At 39.1% G+C, this 23,491-nt stretch overlaps 1 protein-coding gene across 1 annotated transcript in view; it reads right to left on the bottom strand.

Moving 5' to 3' along the window:
• Positions 1-21,840, bottom strand: part of FHDC1 (FH2 domain containing 1) — a 31,746-nt gene extending 9,906 nt beyond the window's left edge. Inside the window, exons 1-8 of the mRNA XM_039384654.1 lie at positions 21,212-21,840; positions 14,340-14,401; positions 13,665-13,767; positions 5,477-5,562; positions 5,295-5,395; positions 2,674-2,744; positions 2,464-2,571; positions 1,498-1,568 (exon numbers count right to left, since the gene is read on the bottom strand). Of these exons, the coding sequence (XP_039240588.1) occupies positions 1,498-1,568; positions 2,464-2,571; positions 2,674-2,744; positions 5,295-5,395; positions 5,477-5,562; positions 13,665-13,767; positions 14,340-14,401; positions 21,212-21,694 (1,085 nt within the window). The 5' untranslated portion in view covers positions 21,695-21,840. The remainder of the gene's footprint in view (positions 1-1,497; positions 1,569-2,463; positions 2,572-2,673; positions 2,745-5,294; positions 5,396-5,476; positions 5,563-13,664; positions 13,768-14,339; positions 14,402-21,211) is intronic.
• Between the last annotated feature and the right edge of the window lie 1,651 nt (positions 21,841-23,491).

Genomic DNA, 23,491 nt, shown 5'->3' with positions numbered 1-23,491 from the left:
GATTAACAACTGTACGCATACTCCTAACTAAGGTCATTTCACCAGCAGCATGACTTCCGAATAGTAAAGCTGAAGAATTTGTGGCAGACGGACTGAAGTGCACGTGGCAGCAAGATGGTGACAGCATGCATAAGTTTGTCAGTGCACACACAAATGAATATAATGTGTGCTGGTTTTTCTCTGCTTACTTCATCTGCAAAGATTAGTTCCCTGTTCTGGGCAGATCATAGGTGTTTTTGCAACTAAGGAAAGCAGTAGAAAATACAGGCTACTTTTTTCTGCCTTTGAAGGAGGAAGAGGATGGCCTACAAGTAAAGAAGGCAAGACAATAAAACATAAAGAACATAAAGGTAGTTGTTTTAACATGCTCTAATTGGGACGATTTATGAGCAACTTGTACATGACAGTTCTCTCTAAAGATCTTCCTCGTGCCCAATGGTGAGGCACTATTTAATTTTGTTTCATTTTCCTGTACAGAGTGCATTCCCCGAATAGACTTCAGCATGAATTACAACAGAAGGTTTTCAGCACTAACAAATGTGATCAAAGGACAAAGTGGTTAGGAAAAAAAAAAAATCACCAAATTTGGTATTCTGCCTGTTCCCCTGCTGTTTGCCAGGGGGCTTGGATGGCAAGGAAAGCTACATTCCCCAGCAGGCCACATGGCAGACTGCCAAAAAGGTGTGTGGGTTGGATGGCAGAGAGCCACACAGGTGGTCCCTCAAAAATTTTTTTTATTAACTCCCTGGCCACTCCTTTCCTCAGAAGATTTCAGTCTTTTGCAGACATTATTTAACTCTCCATCAGATCTAAGAGACTAGATCCATTTTACAGCTGGGAAAAGAACGTAAATAGATTGCCCAAAGCTCAAGAGTAAGGAAGTAGCAAAACTGGGAACAGAACTTCAGCATTGTTGGCTTCCAGATTTGGGATTTAGATCATGCTGTCTCACATAAGCAAGTACAGTTATTGAGGTACGAATCAGGTTCAGTTTGAAATTATGCAGCTTGAGACTTTAGGATGATAAAAAATGCAGAGCCAACAAGCCATTCAGATTTTCCATCCAAGACAGCAAATAGAGAGAAGCAAATGGAACCTCAAAAAGCATCTAAGCAAAGCCAGGGCTAGCACCTGTACCTGATACCAGATTTGGAAAAGTATAGTAGCCTGCTCAGAGACAGATGAAAATTGATTTAAGAAAAAACAGTAACACGCTTTTAGTTCCATCCTTTAAAAGTAATGAACACGCACATGTACTTGACAGAGATAGAACTACCAAACCCCTATGGAGATCATGTAATAAAAAACCTCATACCTGAAGGCACATTGCAGGCATACTTCTGCTAGTAAATGGAAATTAAGCCCTCAAAGCTACAGTAAACATTTGTAAAGATCTGTTTTTGTGCCAAGACTTTCTTGAACAAGCTTCATTGCTTCACAAATAAGAAAATTCCAAGTCAGGTCTAACCATAAGTTCTCAGTTTTCTTTTAACTCACCTGGCGGCATCATGAACACTCCCGATTTTTTCTGAAAAGTTGAGAAGAGCAGCATCTTTCTTTTGGGCTTCCTGAAACAAACACAACAAAACCAAAACCATACACAATCCATTAACATTCCACCACCATGCCAAAGCCCCTAAGTCTGACAGTTCTAAAGCTTCTGGGAGGGCACTTAAAGGTTTCTCTCTTGCATTGTTTTTCTTCCCATTCATCCTAACACAACTGAGTGGAGGACATCCCTTAAAGAAAGGCAGGGATTAGAACTGGAAACTTTAAACTCCAGCTTCCATTTTCCAGTGTGCAATAATAGCTGCTTCTGCCAGTGAACATAAGCCACATGTATTAATAAGGAATGTCAAGGAAAGAACAATTTACTGATGCCATTGTTTGAGCAGATACAATGTTTCCTGTGCAAACATCAATTAATACCCTATTGTTTGCTGGCTGGAAATCTGTTAAGCCAGTTTGTACACAGATAACCAAAGTCAGATATAGAAGCATTTAAATCCTCTTCCTTCTAAAATCAAGAAGTTTGAAAGGAAAGAAAAATAGCTTGAAAAAAGTCTGCAGCAGCTTTACAAACTTGTGTCAGTCATCAAGGGAGAAAAACTATCAAAAAGGTTGCTCAAATGATTCAATAGGAAGATTGAAAGAATATTTACCAAAATAAGCCACTTCCACAGTGTAAGAATTCAGGACAATAAGAGAAAATCTACAATGATGAAGTTTGATGAAGGTAAGTTTTTACATGATATAAAAACTTAAGTTTTCCATGAGTTTCTGGACAGGATGACCAGGTAGCGGTAAACTGGTGAATTTTGTGGCAGGAGAAGAAAGGTGAATACTAGATCAAAGCTGTAAAAAAGCTGCTTTTTCTGAGGCACATGGCCCCTTCTATTGTCTATGATTTATGGACCTACATTTGTAGCAGTTGCTTATACCAGCAAAATAGTTTTTCTATACCAGAGCAACAAAATGCAGCAGACTCATCCCAGGTTTGTTTGCTTTTGTGTCCGCCAGCTTGAGCAGTGACGACAGTTTAAATCCAACAGCATTGCCAGCATAACCTCCCTAAAAAGAAATGAGCAAACAGCTGAGGCATGACATCAGTGCACTGCAATACTAACAAGGAAGTATGGTCCATCAGCCATCTCCCTTTTGGATGTCACTTACCGCATTCATAATATTCCCAGCCTGAAGGACCAAGTGCAATATGGAATGCAGTTCCTCACAAGTCATTAGCTCTGTAAGGAGCAAGAAAATTGCTGTCTAACAAGTGTTTGTTTAGAAATATACACAGTCAGTTACCAAACTCCTCTTCATCTCAAACCTTTTTTTTTTTTTTTTAATTTTAACATGAAACTACAATAAACTGAGGAGGTCGTGGGAAAAATAATGGTACTATATAACTCCAATTCACGAGCACAGTTGACAAACCCCGAGTGTATGTTCAGACTTTAACTCAGCAAGTGTAGTATTTCCAAGGCAACTTCCATCAGCTAAGGAAACATTTGGGGCCTAATCCTGCAATGTGTGAAGTGTCTCATGCAAATGGTTAAGTAACCTCACCACCTATTAATTCCAGTGTGAGGCAAATGTTCTGCACCCTGCAGGATCCATTTGCCATCTGCCAGGATGGGGCTTTTGAACAATTATTCTTTTTTTAGCAGACTTGGCCATGAGGCCTGAAAAGATAACAGGCAATTTTTAAATTTTCCTTCTTATCCCACTCCCACTACAAATCATCATTTTATTTCTGTATGATCACCAACTCAGAACAGCATTTTTTTTACTTTAGTCATATCAAAGATGATTTAGTACAAATCATTTACACATTTTGCTCATTTACACATATGAGCAAAGAACAATACATGTGCTTAAAAGGCACCAGAGAGATTGCCCTAGAAATGAGATGCAGAAATTCAGAACTGTAAAGAGTTAATAAATTGGCATTACACAAGTGGCACGGCAAACCAAATAACTCCAAATTTGCAAGTGTCCATACAGCAAGAAAATCACCATGACCTGGTTTTAATGTAATATACTATACTTTAGAGTGATGAACATAATAAAAGGTGGAATCCTTTTAACTGCAGCGTAAATACTTTAAAAATCTATTTTGTTTTCAAGTTCACATTCTGTAATTTTTACCCTGCATTCAACAATGCAGCACAATGCAGTAATCTATCATTTTGGAAGCAGGTAGCCCTTGTAAATTTGTATTTCAGTATTAGGAGCCTAAGAACATAGAACTAATTAAATAACCTTTGATCTAACAAGCTATAGGTGAGGAAGCAAGGAGGAAGAAAGACAAGAGAATACAGAAAAGAATAGCAAATTTCACAAGGCCAAGAAGAGAAGGCAATTTCTAAGGACTTTGCATAGTAAGAGCCTGCTCCGCGTCACTATGACATACATCCATTTGCAGGCTAGATGAGAATCCATCAGGCTATTTAGACCATCCTAACCCCTAGTGATTGTCAGCATTAAAATTTAAGTGAGTGTTCTCTCAGCTTAATTACAAGGAAAGAAACCTAGGAGATAGCAATAGAAAAGTAGACATAATTCCTAAACAACTTCGGGCTATCAACAAACCCTGAAGTGAAAAGTCCAAATGGAGAGCACATGACGCAAGTGGACTGAAAACAGGGAAGGCTCAGTCAGTCTGATTTGCGTGACTGGCCTGATGCAGGAGTTGGAGACCAAAGTGTCTCCTCTGGAGGGAATTAATTCATAAGTTTACAGATGTCCTGGGTGAAGGACGTGAAGGACATTAAGGTGCAGCTGCTTTTACATATAACATATGCCCTCACATATGTCTGCTCAAAACACAAAGAACAATGATTTGAAAGAAATCCTAATAAAAGGCCAAACTCAAACCCCATCTTAAGCTAAGGCACGTTTTCCTGAGTCAAGGACTAGTTCAATCCCCACTGGTGGGAAAAACACAGCAGGCTTTTTTTCATTTGCTTTCACTTAAAAGGACTATCCTAATCACCAGCGCTAATAGTTGAATATTTTAGTACTGTGCCTTTTTATACTACTAGAAGCAGTCTAAGCAGTGCTCTACTAGCCTGTCAAAAACATTTCCAGCATGAAATTGGAATTTCTTATTGAGGAACAGGGCAAATAGTCACTCAAGACACTGGAAAGAGTCAGCATTAATGTTTAACTGAAAACAGGAAATTAAGTATTTTCCTGCAGAGTAGAAGACACACAGATAATCACCTGCAGCATTTCAACACTTGTGAAAGGTAAAGAACAAAATAGATATATAGAGAAACATAGAGAACAGAAACAGAAAACATACGAATAGCAATAGTATTCTCTACCATAAAGATTTTAGCCTATCAATACTGCCACCTCAAAAGGAAATGGCATATAGAGAAATTTAGAAAGTACAGTCACTTTCTCTATGAATCTCTGAAAGAATGAGCAGAGAACTGTAACAAGCATATTCCATCAGAAGGAGAATGGTGCAGGAATGAGCAAACTGTATGCAAAAGATGACTTATCCTCATTTGGTCATGGACACCTTTGCTTCTCTGAGTTTAAGATACAGTACTTGCGGGCTTTGCTCATGAACTTGTTGCTAGTGTGTCCAAAGTCTCCAGATTTTTGATTTTGGAAGCAAAGATTCACCAGGCACACCCTGATGGCATTTGTCAGAGGGGAGTTAGCTTCCTTTTAATAGCTAAGGTACCTGAAATTCAAGCTCTAGTCTTCGTAATGCAGACTAATTAACATGCTAACAAAAACAAGAGTATTAGGCATGTCCCAACATATTTAATTACCTTTTGTTGCCCGTCTTATAATTTTCATGTCATCCTGTAGAGAAGCACAGGAGGGTGAGAACTCCCTCTCCAACACCATGGCTTCAATCCTAAGAGCATAGCTGGAGTACACAAACAGGTTTAGAACTGACAGCCAAAAGACAACATTTATCATGAACAGAATAAACCTGCTATCTCCTTACTTTGGCACCTGGATTAGTAAATACATGAAGGAATCAGCTTGAGACAGTTTTGATACATCTCCATCAAAAGCTCTTAATTTCTTTACCTAGAAAAGAGAAAAAAACACTAGCAAAGAATTTTACCAAAGATCAAGATTAACTTGACTTTGGAAGCAAACAACTTGAAAAGCAGTAAATTTAACAGAAGGCATTGGAAAGTCCACCCAGTGACTGAATGGTTTCACTGTCCCAGGTTCCTGTAATTTGCACACACCCCAAACACAAAAAAAAATTTTAAAAATAACATCACTCTTCTCCCAAAAAACACAGTCCAATGGAAGAAAATACAATGCCTTCATTCTCATTGGTGATTCTGATTTCTGAACAATGTTTGCTCTCATCACTATGTTTAGGACACTGATGATGATCCGAAAAACAATCCTCAACTCTTCAATAACTGTGCACTTGGGCATAGTTTAGCTGTGTTCAGAACTTCCAGCAGAGGACTGCCTGGATCTCTTTGGCACAATGAAGTTAAGATTTAAGTTACGGGGTTTTTTTCAAGATACTTGCTTCAACCATTTCCCCTAAAACACTCTTAAGGGATAAACTGCATCCTCTTGAGTTTGTATTTTTCATTCACATGAAATATTTTAAAGATAAAGCCAATCTTGCATTTTAAGTAATTTGTTATCAGTACTCTGAAAACACCATTTACATATAAAGGAAGTATCACTGCATTAATTTTGGCAATCATCATTCCCGGCTCCACCAAATCCATATATTTGCATGATCTGCCCACATACTCACTATTTGTTTATACAGAAGAATTGAAAAATACATGCACATATGTTTAAGTGTAACTAGAGTTTCTTCCACATCTTCCAACACAGCAACTGGGTCCAAAAGCAGAGCTCACTCTCAGGTACCCTGTTTCTTCATTCAACCAACAAGTTCACACCCAGCAGCAGTTGCATGTTTCCACTGATTTACACATCAGCCCATCATCCTTCCTTTTTATAGCATTACACTTAAAGCCCATTAACAACCACGTTTACACAGATGGTCTTCAGTTTTAGAAAGCATATTAAGTTATCCTGGAGAGAGGCACACTACATCAGGACATCAACAGTTATCACGTTGCCATGATTTACCAAGATATCAAGAGGTTTTTTTACGGAATCAGCTTCCAAATTAATCACTTAAATTATTTTCCTGCTTGGACTGTAAAAAAGTAACTGATTTGTAGTGGAAAACAACATATGCTATGCAAAATCAGGGATTTAAAAAAAAATTCTGAACTAGCAGAAGAAAAGGATTCTTTTAACCACTTTGTTCTGCTTTATTCACATTTTTTTCCACATCATAAAAAAATAGATGTTGACAACACATTAAGAAAGAAAAAACAAAAAATACAGATTAAATCCAGAGTAGAAAAGAATTCCAAATCAAATTAAAACCACATACACAAACAAACAAACAAACAAAAACAACTAACAAAAACTTATGACCAAGAAAGAGAATTCTAATCAGAGAGCAATTTTTATTCAGGCTATCAGCTCTATTTCCTAACACCTCCCCATTTAACTCAAGACACTCAGACAAAAGCTCCTCTAAAGATAAACAGTATACCCGTTTTTTGAGGCCTGAGAAAACTACTAATTTACTGAGTAATTCAAGAAGTCTGCCAACAAAAAACAGGAAAGACGAGACTTGAAAATGCTGATAATTCTAAAGTATTAAATGAGCAAGAAACAAACCCAAAATAAACACTTTTTCTGCATCATGAAGTGGGAATATGTCTACTATCTCAGTTAGTCTTTACAGGTTCTTTAACCTAGCTTTCAAAAAATAGTGGTCTGCAACCTAAACAAAAAACCCTGCAAATTCTCAAACCTCATTTTACTATGTTGCAAACATCAGAGTTTGCCTGAAAAGGATACAGGTATTCAGATATGGGAGAGGAGGAGGAAAGAAAGAAAAGCAGCCCACCAAAAAACCCACCCCAAGTCACCAAAATCAAGATCATATCAGCCACAGGTAATTATAGGAAGATGCAATTTGAAGACTTAACTGCACAAAAAGTGAACAAGAGATCCTGAGATACTCAAAGGAATATTAACTTATTCATGCTACCTGTACTATACTTAAATATACTTTTGCCAGTAAGTAGCAATCAATGTTTTCTGTGTGGAATTTTGGTTTTACAGACACTGGATGAAATCCTCTTTCTTCTACCTACTCAGAAAAATGCCTGGAGCGCTGCAAGGGAGTACTAAATCCCAGAATTCATTCAGAGGAGGAATGTTTCTAAACATGCACAACAGAAGACATTGATGAGGCTGCCTTTTGATAGGTAGCATGGGGTGTGAATGTCAAAATGCAAAAAGCTTTGGGTCAACCCAGAAGACGGCCTATATAACCAGACTTAAATCAATCATGTGCTCAACACCTGGTTACACTTTTCCCAGCCTACATCAACCATCTTAACCCCCAGTTTTTCCTTAGGCATTCAAAATTAACTTTATAACAAGCAGCAAAGCAGCTCACCTAACAAGTCCAAAATCAAAACATGGTGGAGGAAAGTGACCCATTCCACAAGCAGACAAAACAGGAACAGGATAGAGTTATAAGGTCATTTTCACCCTGGAATTCAGCATAGCATAGCCTGATTCTCCATATGTGTAAGTTTTTCACATAGAAGACTAAATCTTCTGTTAACTTGGCCTTAAAGAAGTAAATAATCAGGGAAATAGCTTAAGGTAAAGATAGGACAATTTATTTTCTGATCCCTCTTTATTACAAATTTCATGACTGAAAAAGACCAGTTATATGACCGTGAAGCAAAAAAGAAAGTTATTTGACTTTACTGACACTACCTATAAACTAAAAAAAAACAGCTGCTGAGCCCCAAAGCTAAAAATTACTGAAACACATTTTTTATGTTTGTCCTTATACATTCCAAGGGAGACTACTAAAAATCCCATGGGACTGGCCTCTTCTCTCTGCGGCCATATTGTCCGAGTCTTCCCAAAGAGAACTGAGATTCTCTGATGGCTCTTAGAAGTTGGGGTCAAATTCAAATACCAAATGCAGCCAGGAACTGCGAAGAAACTACGGGGATCGACAACAATGTTCACTGTTAATCATATTAACAGATATAGTAGATAGGTGTATTAGTCTGAGAACACAAGAGATGTAAAAAAGTGGCTTCTTGTAAAATTGCAATGAGTAACTCTCTCGGTTCAGGCCTTGCCCTCCTCTTTTCAAGCACAACAAAATTTTTTCCACAACAGTAGACAGTCACTTACAGAGGTATGGCAGTGCAATGTATATATGCAAGAGAGTGTAATTACATTGTATGTTCAGTTCTGTATTACTCAAATTGGGTGCAGAGCTACTAATTTAATTTTTCATTATATTTGTATATGGAATATACATTTGCACTGTCCATGCATGCCCATGCACACTAAATCAGATTTTAGATACAGAAGGTTCTCACATATGTAATTTGCTTAATTTTAAAAACAGTTATGAAACATAGAAAGCCTGATCTTTGATTTGATTTGTGAACAATTGCAGTAGATATGCCTACTGCAAGTATGTCATTATACCTCACAGACAGGAACGCTAATGCATTCAAGTTTTTGGTCATTTTTGAGCTACCAGTAACACTCACAGTGGGATTTTACTTTATGGCATAAAACAGGTATGTTGTACTTCTACGCAGGAATAAATGTTTTCTCTGAGTTTTTTTATTTAATAGTTCCATGCCACTGCAAATAATTCAGAGCACTCACAAAAAAGACAGTTAAAAAACACCAAACCCCCCAAAGGCACCACAGTGGAATCCATCTACAAGGGCGTGTGGGAAACTAATGTATTAGGCAGTGAGGCATCATGGGGCACAAGCCTGGGCAGTGGCAAACCACCATGAGCAAATGATAAAAAGACATGGAGAAAAACCTGCAGGTTATCATAAAGGGCAAAAAAGGAAGCAGGAGATGAAAGCTTTGAAGGATGGTCAGCCCTATACAGCAGTGGCTGAGAAAAGGAGGGGGCAGTTAACTACACAGACGTGGTTTGAAAAGGGTAGAGCTGTCTGACAGAAACAGTTCCAGTACAGCAGGTGACAGATGACTAGGGTTTGAAAACAGAGTATACAAGCAAAGGACAGGCTTGAGACATTACAAAGGAAGTTAAGACATTGTGTTGATAACCTGGGCGTGCATGTGTGTGGGTGAGCTGATTACCAGTATGATACGCTCTCTTCTGTATATATTTAAAGTACAAATTCAGGCTATTCTAGCTCGTTAAACACTGGACTCTCAGCTTTTACCAGTCTGGGCCTGCTGAGGAGTGCGATGATATGCACATAAAAGCAGCTAAAAGCTCCTTCTCTGCTTTGGTCAGGATGCCAGTAAATAAAAGCTGTCAGCCATTTCAACGGGATATCGTTAAGAAACAGTTAGGAATCTTTTTAGAAGTGACACAGCAGAGAAGGCCGTTCCTTAGTTAAGATTCCCTGGGAAAAAAATGAACTGAAAAAAAGGGTGAAGCAGAGGAGATTCCAAATAGGCATTTCTTTCTCTTACAAAACTGCTTAGCACAGTATGGTACAAACAGCAGGACTTCTAAGAAGGCTTATACAAAATCAGTGATCTTATCTTACTTGTTATTGTATTGAGAATTTTTATACATCTGCTTGGTCTTTTTATTTAGCCACTGTATAGTGGCCAGACTGGAGACATACCCACAGCCCTGAACAAAACATTGAGCGGAACCTTGCAGCAAGCTCCAGGTTTGCCAGCTTCAAGTATTTGTCAACTTTTTCAAATTCAACATTTAAAAATACCCAAATGTTTTCAGTTTTATGAAAGACTTCACAGCAGTGCCAATATTTCAACAGCAGTCTTATTCAGTCTGAGAAAACCATTCAGTAAAGCCAGTATTTGCCATTTATACACAAAAATCCCAACAGATTTGATAGCTGTTGGGATTTTTCTTAGAAAACAGCTAGAAAATTACCAGTACCGACACGTATTTATGCATATAAATAGAGTTGCCACAATACAATACCACAAATAAAAAGAATAATTTTAAGGACAGCAGATGATAAATGTATTTGTTAATGCAAGTACTTAGCCTATATTGTAAAAAAAGCCGGAACATCCATCAGGTACCAGAGATATTATCAATTGAAATTATGCAAAATGTGTCACAAATGTCAAACTACTGACCAGGGGCACATTCAGGTAATGTGACTGTGTATCACAACACTTCTAGATAAGATAAGATGAGACTACAAAGCTGGCATTTACTCACATTAGACGAACTGTAAAGGTCATGGTGAAAAAGAAGAAACTAAATGGTCCAGAGTTGCCCTTTCTACAGCTATGACCAGGAAAGGTATTCCTCTCCCTTCTTTCACTTTTACAGACTAAGGATTTATGGTGCTATATAAAAGAAAAAACGGAAGACATTTCCAAACACAGTTACTGGTGTGTATCACAAGCACAGCAGCGGGTAGTTGGCTCTCATTCCAACCTGCAAGAAACCTGTGCTGCCGGGAAATGTGACTGTAAAAATACCTGAGCTGCTGAAAAGAGCATACAAAGGGGAAATCCAGAAGCCCACCTACGGGTTACACCAAGACAGTTTGCACTGGTAACTGAATAGCAACTAACCTTTTAGGATGCTTAAGTCTCTGCTCACAGTAATTCTCAATCCCTACAACAACAAAGGAGGTCTTCAGGAGAAGGGGAAGTATCTAAAGGGCAATCCCAGGGAATCCTTGCTGAGGACAGGAATTGTGTAAGGACAGGCCAATGTGACGACACCTTGCCAAAGCTGTCTCTCTCACATGATATGACAAAAAGAAATTAGGGAGTGTTAAACAAAAGAGGGAACAGAGAACAAATAACACCAATTTACCTGGTATCTCTAGTTATTCTGGATTATTTATATGTGAGGTTGTATATTTCTGATGCCTTTCCCTTGGCAAATGGTGAATCACTATTCCAGGGGACAGGTATTCAGACTCAGAGGCAGACAATGAACATACATTTAGGAAAAAAAGCTGAAAAAAACAAAACTCAAAAGCCCCAAGGTTCATAAAAAGAATGAATTTTTTAACTGCCTACACTAAAATTTTAGGAGCCACAATAGTAAATGAGTTATTGGACCCATTTATTCTTTGACCACTTTGAGCATGAAAACATGAAGGCATGGAAACATTTTTCCATACCAACAGAAGCATCAGTCCCTTACACTCAGGATTTTCTCCCTGTCTTGCCTGCCGCCATCCACCTAGCTTTCAAGGAGAAAACTCCCCAAAAGTTAAACAACTATGGAGAGATTAACAAAGAGAACAGAAGTTTTTCCTTTTTCTGATGCATGGAATTAATTAAATACACACAAATACCTACACAGTGGAAACTAGCCTCTTTCCAGCCTTCCCTTGGGAACAGCAACAAATCTAATGTCTGATGTCCCTTAATTTCTAATACTCTACCACACCATAAAGTATCTTTTATTAATTTCTCAAGTGACTCCTTAAAAGCACTTTTTAAGTTCTCTGGTCCCACTATCTTGAGGGGCAGGTCTGTTGTCAAACCATATACTAGGACACAAACACACCTTTTCACTCTTAGCAGCACCTCCTGGATAGCTAAAGCATCTACTTGAGTATTGCAGACAAAATTGATAAAATTCAATGACTTGCATAACAGTTCTAGCTGGACAACAACATTTGTATCACACAGAATACGTTATTTGAAAGATTTTCTACTTGTCATAAAATAACAACCAAGATCTAACCAGAAAAAAAAGAAAAAATACTTTTCTTTCCATCTAATTTGCTGTACATACACAAAGTTAACTAGGAGACACTTTCTTTTAAGTTAGCACTCCACTGTTCACCTCTGCCTGATTCCTTCAGAGGAAGGAGATAAATTCTGTTTATATACAGGAATATGTACTACAATTCAAACAAAGAGGGAAGGGGGAATAGGTTTGAGGTCCCAGCACTACTGTTGCCTTTCCTTTTTTTTTTTTTTGATTAATTACATTTCAACTTGTTGATATCCCCCAATGCCAAACGATATCTTAATCAAGTATAACACAATTTTTAAAAGATTCTCTGCAAAGGCCCTCAGTTTAGGGTTATAAATTTGACAGCAAAACAGTATAACGTTCTGCTGTTGACTGGATCTGAGATTTGCTGCTGCACAGAGGAAACAGAGTGCTTCCTATGACCTTGAAGTGGTAAAGCATGTGAGTTGAGGTTGATCTGTATGTGGACTTTAACTTAGCAATTTCCCAAGTTTCAGACGTCACTTTGATGTGAAGCACTCAAGCAATTCTAATGCTAATTTTGTCGAGTTTGTGGTTTACATTACTCTCAAGTGCATACAAATGGGTCAGTGCAAATATGTGAGCAGAGAAGGAACTGTACATCATTAAGCAGGGCTCCCAGGTCAGTCAATGAAGCTTCACCTCTTTAATCCTATGAATAGACTTGAAGTTTGAGATTAGGAGGGGAGAAAGCTGCACTTGCATGTTGGTCATACGGAGAGCACGAGAACATTGAGAAGGTGCTGTGGTAATTCTGTGCCTTCTAACATGTCTCTTTGAGCATGAAGCCATGTTAGTAAATTCAGTGGGTGCTGCACACTGGAGCTGCCCTTCTACACTGTTGAAACCGAATGACCCAGGCCCAGGAGCAGGCCCAGATGCACCAAGAAGGCAGGGAACCAGAAGGCAAAAAGACAGTAGCATAGGGCTACCAACATTCAGCTCACAGGCGCTGTAATGGGAGAGCGGGAGGCAGGTGCCAAAGAAGTGAAATTTGCTTGCTTTAGAATATACTTTGATTCTGAGTTTTCTGACATCCCGAGAGCAGAGTCATCTGCACACAGGAGGGTTCTAGGTCTTGCTAAGATGTCAGTGGGACAAAAGAGACCATCACAAAAGCTAAAGGATCTTAACAACTCCTTAAAAGCAGGTGAAATTACTTGATGTGAGGGGAATGACTACACTGCGACCTCAACACTACATGTCAAATGAAGATTAAATATTTGCATTCAGTGGTTTCCTATCCCCTGGCCTCAGGAAGGCATTGGGATTCCTCTTTTAGAGACCTTCATGTTGGAATTCCAGGCAGTAGAACGCTACAAAAAAATAAGTTCCATGTAAAACCATTCTTTACCTCCTCTGCTTCTGGTAATAATTTAAGAAATTCATGTAGCAGTTCAGAACCATAGGGCTGACTTCTTCCATGATAAATATCTTCAATGATGGATTCAGCAGACCTTGAAAAAACAATTGAGCATACATATTTCTAACACTTGCAGGGCGAATAGTTACACAGATTATAAAAAACGTGCCTGGGCTACTCAATGGAATTACAGTGAGGCTATGGATGCATCAGTGTCCACAGCACTGTTCTGACACCACTTTCAGGGATGCCTTTACTGAAGGGCAACATTTTCAGCAAATACATATAGCAATGAAACAGCTTGCTCTTAAAAGTTCCTCACGTTTCCCCTTTCTACTAATTGTTTATAAAGAAAGGAAGCCAATGAAAGGCAGTTTGCATGCAGTATTGCATGAGATACAAGAGCTTCCCTTAACTCTTAACTAACTCCCTGAAAACTGACTTCCACTGGTTAACATTAGCAAACTCTAAACGTTTGGTGCTAAGTCATAAAAGAACTCAAAACTAAACATATTAGAAAACAAATTATGTCAAATTACGTTTGACAAACCTGAACAGAACTGTAAACTCCACAAGGAACAGAGCACAATACACATTTGATGAGCACTATAAAGAATTTCACACATCTGTAGCTTGCACTAGCTGCACAGAAAAATCAAATCTTACTTTTTGAATTGTTTGAGAAATATCCCAATATTCATACTTCTCTTTGCATCCAAAATGGAAACCTGGGAGAGAAAGCAAGAGAGATTAAGCTAAGAATACCTAGGAAAATAGCACATAATGCAGATATTGTTTCTTCAATTGCTACAGATAATTGTGTGCAGTTGCCACCAAATCACAGGCCAAATGAACACACAGGCATTTCTCATCAACAAAGATCATATATTACAAAACTAGTTTTTACCAGGGAAATGCACAACACACTCAAACACCTTTTTCCAAGTGCAGCAAAAAAAAAATCCACAGCAACATGTATGGAAGGAATCAATATTTTTATTTCATTACAAAGTAAAAACATTCTTCTTGCTTATTTCATACCGCTGCATCTGTGAAATGTTGCTTATCAGGTAATAGGTTGTATTGCATTTGAAGGCCTCGAGGTTAGGGAGCACCACACTTCAAAACCCATGTTATTTCAGAGGTTTTATAACAAATGTGAGGATGGGATTTCTAAGCAGAGGTCAGTACGCACTAATGATTTCATTCATGCAAACTAACAGCCACGCTGATCCACAGAAAGATAAGTAAGTTGATCTTGAATCAAAACCTGAGACAGATAATGCTCAAAAGGAAGCAAAAGGAAATCCATAATAAAATAACAGTCTCCCCCTACTTTGTATTTTAAAGTTGATTTGCTGCATCATCTTATGTGTATAAACTCTGGAGACTAAGCAGAGAAAAAAACCCCACGACATTTTCCACTAATTAAAAAAAAATTAAATAAAAGTGTTATCTCTTTTTCTTCCTGTAACAGTATACAAGCTTAAACCTGAGAAGTTTGACTTGTTTTAGAAATTGTATCCTTAAGGTTAAAATTTTACCACAGCTATTTTGGTGATAACAGTTACAAAAGTCATGAGATTTACAAGGACAAGAGAATTGTCTCACCTTAACAGTGCCACCTGATTGCTACAATAAAACAGCTCAGTACATAGATGTTCAAGACTACTATGGGACTCATGTTTGAGGTTTTGACAACTGGAAAGGCGTTTTGACCTCTGCGATGGTGCTCAAATTAGAAATACATATATAAATGCAACATTGGCATTGTCATGAAATTGAATTAGCTTGCAGTCAGCTGGTGACGGCGAAAATATGGGTATGGACTATCCTCAGCATACACCTAGGAGACAGCCTCCTCATCTGCTGAAAAGAGTGAATCATATTGAAAGTTTTCTGAAATTCTGAAATTTCCTAACTTCTGAAAACAACAAAGACTAGAAAACTCAGGAAATATCAGCATATTAGTTTCAATTAGATTAAATTAGATTGCTAGCCTGAAGCCCTTCAGTTTTAGCATACACAAAGATAAGAGGACACATCGCGGGTTTATTCTCCTGTTATCTTGGGAGTTGAGTGGCCCCTAACAGATCATTAAGGAAAAGCCCCTTAACACAGGACCTGTTCAACTATCTCTCTGCCTGCAGTATCTAATCTTTTTCAAATGTTTTACTGCAGGGACCTCTCACTGACCTCTCAAACTGTAACTCCACTCTCCAATTGCTCTGGTCACTCCTAATTCTCTGATTTCTCTGTACTAAGCCTATAAGCTTTGCCATCACGATTTGGCTTTTGGTTTGTTGGAGATTTTTAAACATGTTCACAATTAACCTTCTGTATATATTATTTTCAGTCAGTCACTAACTGCTAACAAGATGACTGATCATCAGTTGGGTAAACCTTTGGTTTTTATGGCACAACTCAGATTTACAGTGCAACCTCAAACAAATTAGAGAAATTTTAAACATCTTTCTGTGAAGAAAAACAACAGACAGGAACATATACAGCTGCACTTGTATTATCAGTACAACATAAAAATGTCATAGCTGTTCTTATGTACCAGGATTTTATACACAGTTCTTGCTCTGTATATGCATGTACACAATTTTTTCCCCTGATTTCTTGTTTAAGCACACAATCAAAACACATCCCAGGTTTTGGTCATTCTTGGCTTGGTGTCTACTTTGAGCTTATCAAAAGTGTTTGAAAAAGCTGTCATAACTCCTTCAAGGAGTCTCCAGATGGGAGTGTGAGGAGGAGAATAGGGGAACCTGGCAAATATTCCATAAATACTCTACTCCTTGCACACAAATACGTTATCATCCATCTCACATTCAGTTGCATATTAGATTCATAATCTTAGTCTCAACATCTGTTTGCAATGTCTACTCTTCTTCTCCCCTGAGATTTCATTTGATTTCACCCTTGCAGAAAGCTGTCTGCTGTTGCTTTTCACCGTTCAAACATTACTGCAGCTTTTTCTAAATTCTGCTCAGTCTGCTCCTATCTTCTGTTCATAAAGGCCTTCAACACTGGAGTCGGCACAGCATGCTCCAGATCTCTGCTTGCCATCTAAAGCGATTTTAAAGTGTCATCCACCAGTAATACCCTCGGACTTACTGACTCAAAGAGTTACACTGAACTGGAACTGAAAATTGAGAACAGACATTCCTATTCTCACTGGGATTCTTCATATTAAAGAAAACTCTCATATGGATTTTATGATTTACTTTAGATAAATTCAGGAGAGCTTTCTCCATTCTTATCTTCTTCAACTCTCTGAAACTGGAAATACTACAATTCCCTCAGACACTTTCCATCATGTCAACACCTGCACTTTGCCATTAAATGCAAAGCATCACAGGCTCACACACTTGCCACTTCCGCTTCATAAACAGTGCAATCTTTAAAGTAAGGACACCGATTCACGGACACCACTCATGAATCTGCTTTTCATCGCCATAGTATTCAACCCAGCATGTTTCCAAAATCTGCAGCAGGCACAGGTAACAGAGCCTCAGTTCAACAAATGTTAATCCACCACTGAAATGTTCACTGTTTCAACGTATTAACAGAAGGGGAAAATTAGCTTGAGTACCATGGTGGAGCTGTGATGATGGTAAGATGATATCAGCTCCTGAACCCTGACACAAATTTGCAATCAACACGACAGATTCAGAGGAGTGTTCTGGGAGACACAAAAAGCCTCTCATCAAAACTGGCTTTGTAGTGACTGCAGAAATGCAACAGGAGTTTCTTGCCATGAAATCATCAATGAGGAACAGGAACATGAACATGACAAAGAGGATTTATGACAGATTAGTGAAAGCAAAACATTGTATGTATTCTTTGCATAAGAACAATGGGCTTTCACATGGTGGGATACAGTTTACAAATCAGAGCAAGCATGGAATATCCTGGTGGCTCAGGCTTGGTGCTGAAGGTTAGGAAGAATATAAACAACTTCCTGTTTCAACTTCCACTTCACTTTACAATGCACTAAATCACTGTCGAGTTTAATATTTTGGCCTCTATTCTCTGAGCCACATGCACTGCCTGGAATAGTTGAGGAAAGGTGTACTTCCACAGTGCAGCAGAGTGAACCTGGCAGCTTACTAAAGGGCTGTCCCACTCCATGTCATCCTCCCTTGTCACGTTCCTAACCTGCTCTTTCCCTCAGGCAGGCACTGGTACTCATCTCATTTGGTTCTTGCTGTTAGTTCTTTGCTGGATTAACTGGTTGAATCAGCTTTCAAGAAGGTGGAATGTGCATCAGAGCCAGCACAGAGAAAACAGAGAGAAGGCATGTTTAGGAGAGGGGACAAGAGACATCCTGTTCACTCCTTCCATCTTCCTTCTCTTTCTTCCTCTCTCCATTGTACAGGAACTGGTATTCACTGCATCCTTTCACAAGTCATCAAAACTCACTAAAAGAGCAGAAAACAAATGAAGAACCTCACGGCATTCTGCTGAGCTACTTACTTAAATATGTTTACAGAGGATCCAGTATCTGTATTATATTTTCCAGTATCTGTCCAGAGCCAGCAGACATATGGGGTGAGGTAAGGGACAGGAGCAGAGGGACAGTTCGAAGGACAAAGCAAGACCAGCTCCTCTGGTTGACAAGCTGTTCTGCCCACTCTGCTGCCAGGCTTGCTATAAGCCTGGCTGAGTGTATTTTGTGCCATACTGTGACACCACAGAAGGACGGCGAAAGTAAATTGGCGTGTAAACTTTACTTCTACACCCCCTATTTTTCAGAGGCTCAAATTACATGGAACCATAGGGCAAATTAAGCCTTTAGTCAAGGAAACATGTTAATTAATCTCCTAAGGGTTTGGTGAGGGATTGTTTACAAAAAGGAAAGCATTTGCTGTAGGAGTTTTGACTCAAACCTCAAAAGGGACTTCTGTTATAATGACAATGTTACAGCTAAATTCCCTGTATAAATCACCAGCGAGTGAGGAATTAAAAGGACATGTAGTGTTGTGAGCTCCCACCCGTGTAGGACTTCTCCCAAAACTGCTCATAACTTTATAACCAACAGCTATCTCTGGAAAAGGTATGAACCCCCCAGTCTCCTCCACAGTCTCTCCTCAACACTGGCTGAAGAATCACCCTTTACCACTTTCACTGAAGCTACACCACTGCACTGAGGGGAACCCCACTGCAACAACAGAGCACTCTCCAGCCACACACTTCTGTACAGCACTTTGGACACGTGCTGCTTTTTTCAGATTTGGATCTAAGTGATAGTAGAGTTCAAGCAATTGAAGTTATCTTGAAAATTCATTGCTGACATACTATGCCAACTGCTAATTCCACTATTTAAACTCCAAAGAATATTTTCACTGCTAGACCATAAAGCACTTTCTAAAATCAACTAAGAACAGAGGTAACGAAACAAAAAAACATCTTGTCCATCTTTCCCTGTCAGCCAGTAACACAGTCACAAAGAGAACTACAGCTCCCTCAGCCCGACGCTAACACGCTCTCCACAAGGTCACACAGACACCGTGTACCTCAGCCTGCCTCCAACTCCTTTCAGCCTGTGTAGGTTTTACTACAGTGAGCTGAGGATAATCATTCTGCACTAAAGTAAGTGAGCAGCACCTGACAGCACGGACGATGGGAATCACAAACATTTCCCATGCCTCAGACCTCCAGACTCCTGCTGAACAATGCCTGTCTGTAGTCACGTTAAGCAGGTGAGCTGTTGCGCATCTGTACTTCCGCACTTCCAATAACACATAGCTCCTCGGGATTATCTCCTTCCCTCTTTGCTAAGCAGATAGGACGGCAAAGTCCATTAACACATAAGAAATTGCTCATCACTGTCTGACACACTGCTGCAGCATGCTTGACAAAGCTTAGCAACGGTGTTGAACATTTTGTCACTTAAGTGGCATCACTCAGAGGCAAGTGCTGTTGCCTCACCACCTGCCACGCGCAAAGTCACTCAGGGAGCCCCGAACCAGTGTGCACAGGCATCAAGCAGTGCAGATGCACTGGACCACCATATCAGCTCCAGACAGATGCACAAAAACAATTAACTTGCAGCAAGGCAGGTTTTTGTTTCCAAGGCACTGTATATCTTGGTGAATCCCTTATTTTGCAGGCCTCTAATTTTCATCTCTAATGCTGCATGAGTTCTGGAGCACACTGGGGTTTTTCTCTGCGCCAGCTACTGCACCACTATGAGCCACATTCTGTTTTATGAAACTTATTGTAATTTTTACCAGAACTAGATCTTCACTACACAGCAGTTCTGAAAGGGGAAGCTTCTAAGGAAAACACAGCATCTGTAAACGGCACAGGAAGTCCACTCACTACACTCCTGATTCGAAGATGAACATCGCCTGAACACAGCACAGAGGTAATGACTACCTCTGATGATGGCTCCAATTACTACTTCCCGATGTCAGGGCTTCAGAGCCTGCAATACACATGCCTTTCAAAACCTTTCATTTTAGTCTATGTACAACATGCAAGCTATCAATATACTGGTTTCTCATCTTGTCCCTGCTGATCTTATTTTGACATCTCACGAATCTTGAAAGATACCAGCAAGTTTTAGTCCCTATTTTCTCACTAAAAATTGATGCATTGTTACATGTCTTAACCTCATGCCCTCTGTATTTTTTTTACAAGCTAACATGTATGTAGACACACACCAGTGATTAAGTCTGCATTTCAGCCCTCCAATTACTTCACAGAAAGATCAGTTGAGACAATTCAATTCAGGCTTCACAAAGAGCCTGTCTATAAATGAGGATTTAAGAACTAGAAAAGCTACTTATCAGTTCACAGAGAGTGGCTGAACCTGAGAGTACTTGGTATGTAGCACCTCACCACCAGAACAGAAACCAGTGACAATCTTCAGATCTTGTTAGAAGGTTATTTTAATGCCCAGAAAAAGTAGGGTAGATGAAATAAGGTTTTCATGAGCAGGAAAGCCATGTTTATGAAAGGTGAAACTTTACCTCAATTAAATAACAAATACTCTTAATCACTATATTATGTTTTATATCCTTGCTGTCATTCTGGTTCTTCCCTTCCTGATGTCTCTAGGACACCAAGGGTATATACAGCATTAACCCTTGCAACAGGACCCTCTTCTCTCCTGCCTGGTGCATGTTTGTATGTACAACATCTCATCTGCACCACAGACATAGGGAAAGAGCTGAAGAGAAAGGCAACAACACACCTATGTTCCACACTGAAAACTCAAGGGCTATCCAACAAGAGTAAATACAGATGCCTTCAGCTCCCTCCACTTATTCATATTTATTTTAACAGGTGATCAAATCACAGCACTTACCAAGTTAAAATAATAAAACACTGTTAGCTCTTTGAAAAACAAATATGTGCCACTAAGAACAAAGAGTTTATCCTTCCCATCGCTCCCCTCTCCTTCAAATCAAGACAGATTTGCCGTAAGGATGAAACTTGACAGAGAAAGAGACAAAGGCGAGGCAGAATTCACACAACTCCCACAGCATTATGTAAAAAAGAGGTTATACTTCAATTCTTACCTCCTCTTTAGTCTCTTTAAACGAAGACTTTGAAGATCGACTTCGGGAGTCCTGGGGCTTGGTTTCTTCCTGCTGCCCAAAAAGTTCCTCAATTGTCTTTGTATCAATCTGATACTGTGGTCTTGCAGCAATTGTCCAGATGTTGTTTTTACCACGGACTTGTTCCTCAGGGATAGTTTTCCAGAAAAAGCTCCGCATTCGTTTTTTTTTGCCATGGTTGTCATGCCCATTTATCAGCTGTGGAGGCAGGGGTAGGTTGGGCCCAGGCAGTGGAGGAGGGGGTGGTGGTGGAGGCAGCATTGCCGGGGGAAGTGGAGGGGCTGGGGGAGCCCCTGTGAGGGGACATGGTGGAGGGGGCGGTGATGCTGCAGGCTGAGAAAGTTGAGATGCTGTCGTCGTATCCTCGTTCATTAATCCTGTTGCAACTGGAATAGCCCCATTTTCTTTATCATTGACCAAGGAGAGACAATTCATAACATGCATTTTATGGCCTCTCCAAAGAGGAGAGTGTTACTTCCTTGGATGGGTTTGAAACATTGAACAGTGAGTGCAGTAGCCACTGGTAACACCCCCTCTTAAACCCTAGTCTGCCAGCAGCAGCAACACAAGAGGGGACTGTATCATCTTCGCAACCTACAACAAAGGACAATAGGGAGACTCAGATCAGAGAGACTGGATATTGTCCCTTGCACTGAAAAGACACCAAAATTAAGGTACAACAGCTATCAAGTTTTTAATCCAGAAGGGAAATTTAGTGACTCAAAAGTCTTCACAGGGCAGTTGTATAATATTTATCCACACTAAGATTTTAAATAGCTTTAGGTGCCTAGATTTCAAGAACATATATAAAAATAAGAACATCTCTTAAATCACGCACAGTATATATTGAAACTACCTATTAATCTCAGTTCAGTGCAATTTTGTAAGAAAATATATTTATCACAAATTACTAAAACAAACCAATATTATTCTACTCCTAATTTCAGGTACATTTTTAAAGGTGACCACACACAGTTAGAAGATATAAGTATTAACTATGGTACTGGATTAACTGGATCAAAGAGACCCTGTTTGAATCCTTTGAATTCACGGCTCAAATCCAAATTGCATTAAAATAACAAACTATGTCTGAGATTTAACAATGTAACTTAATGTACTACTTTTTTTGCCTTTTTCACACAATTGCCAATAAGGGAAAAATAGTGTGCAGTCCCTAAACTCTGTATGTTCACTGAGATGAATTTATAGTATTCTGGTCTGGTTATACTACCTCCCAAAACATACTCAGAGAAGAAAGACCACAGTTTGATTAAGTTGCCCATTATAATTTACTTCAGCATCTAAGTTAAAAGAGCTGGTTCAGTAACAGAAAGGACAGAGGAGCTGACAGGAATAGGATCCTACACATCCTGAGCATTGTACATATGCAAAGATTTAAATATTTAGGAAAATTTTTACGTCTAGCTTATCTCATGAAACAACTTAACAGGAATCACAATAGCTTTTAGTATTTTTCCTACATTGTCACCTTCTAAATGAAGATGCTGTTATTGATAGCAAACCCTCAAGTAAGAGTATGATGTCCACAAAACCTACAATTTTGATAAGCCAAATCTATTGAAACAGATTTAATTCATAAGTCTCAGAGAAAACAAGTGTTTTCAAGTACAGACCAAAGAGGAATCCCATGATTTTATGGAAATTTGGAAGCTATCTCAAAAAAAAATTGGGAATTGACCAGAAGAAAAAAAAAAAAAAGAAAACAAAAATCAAAGTGCCACACAATACAAATTTAGACAGAAGACATAGAGCCCCTGAGCAAGAATCAGTCAGAGGAAAACTCAACAGAAAAAGCTGAAGTAATGCACTGGCACAAGAACAACATCAAATCAGAAATTTGGCACCTATTTAGTGGTATGCCTCTTCAGCAGGGTTCACATGGAGCTAATAGCAGCCCAGATCAATTTGACATTGTATAATAGTGATGAAAAAACTTCGCTATTTTTGCCAGAGATCCATCACCGTACAGGAACAAACAGACCCAAGTCACAGGAATAAGCCTTAGGGCAAATTCTCTCTTGGTCTGCAAGGGCTCAGCCACTCACAGCTTCACTGAAGCCAATGGAAACAAGCACAAAATGATCCACTGTACCTTTTCTTCTCAAAAGCTTGCACAGGTAGCAATGAACTCCTCTCTCCTGCTTCAGACTTTCTAATCTTATACCTTACATTATACAGGTATTCACAAGAAGAGAAAACGTATATCAAAACCTGTATGAT

The sequence above is a fragment of the Pipra filicauda genome, unplaced genomic scaffold (genome assembly GCF_003945595.2).
Source record: "Pipra filicauda isolate LSUMZ 115617 unplaced genomic scaffold, ASM394559v2 scaffold368_size711631_pilon, whole genome shotgun sequence".
Classification (NCBI taxonomy): Eukaryota; Metazoa; Chordata; class Aves; order Passeriformes; family Pipridae; genus Pipra; species Pipra filicauda.
Note: the sequence above shows the minus strand (reverse complement) of the source record. Positions and strands in the feature narration are given on the sequence as shown.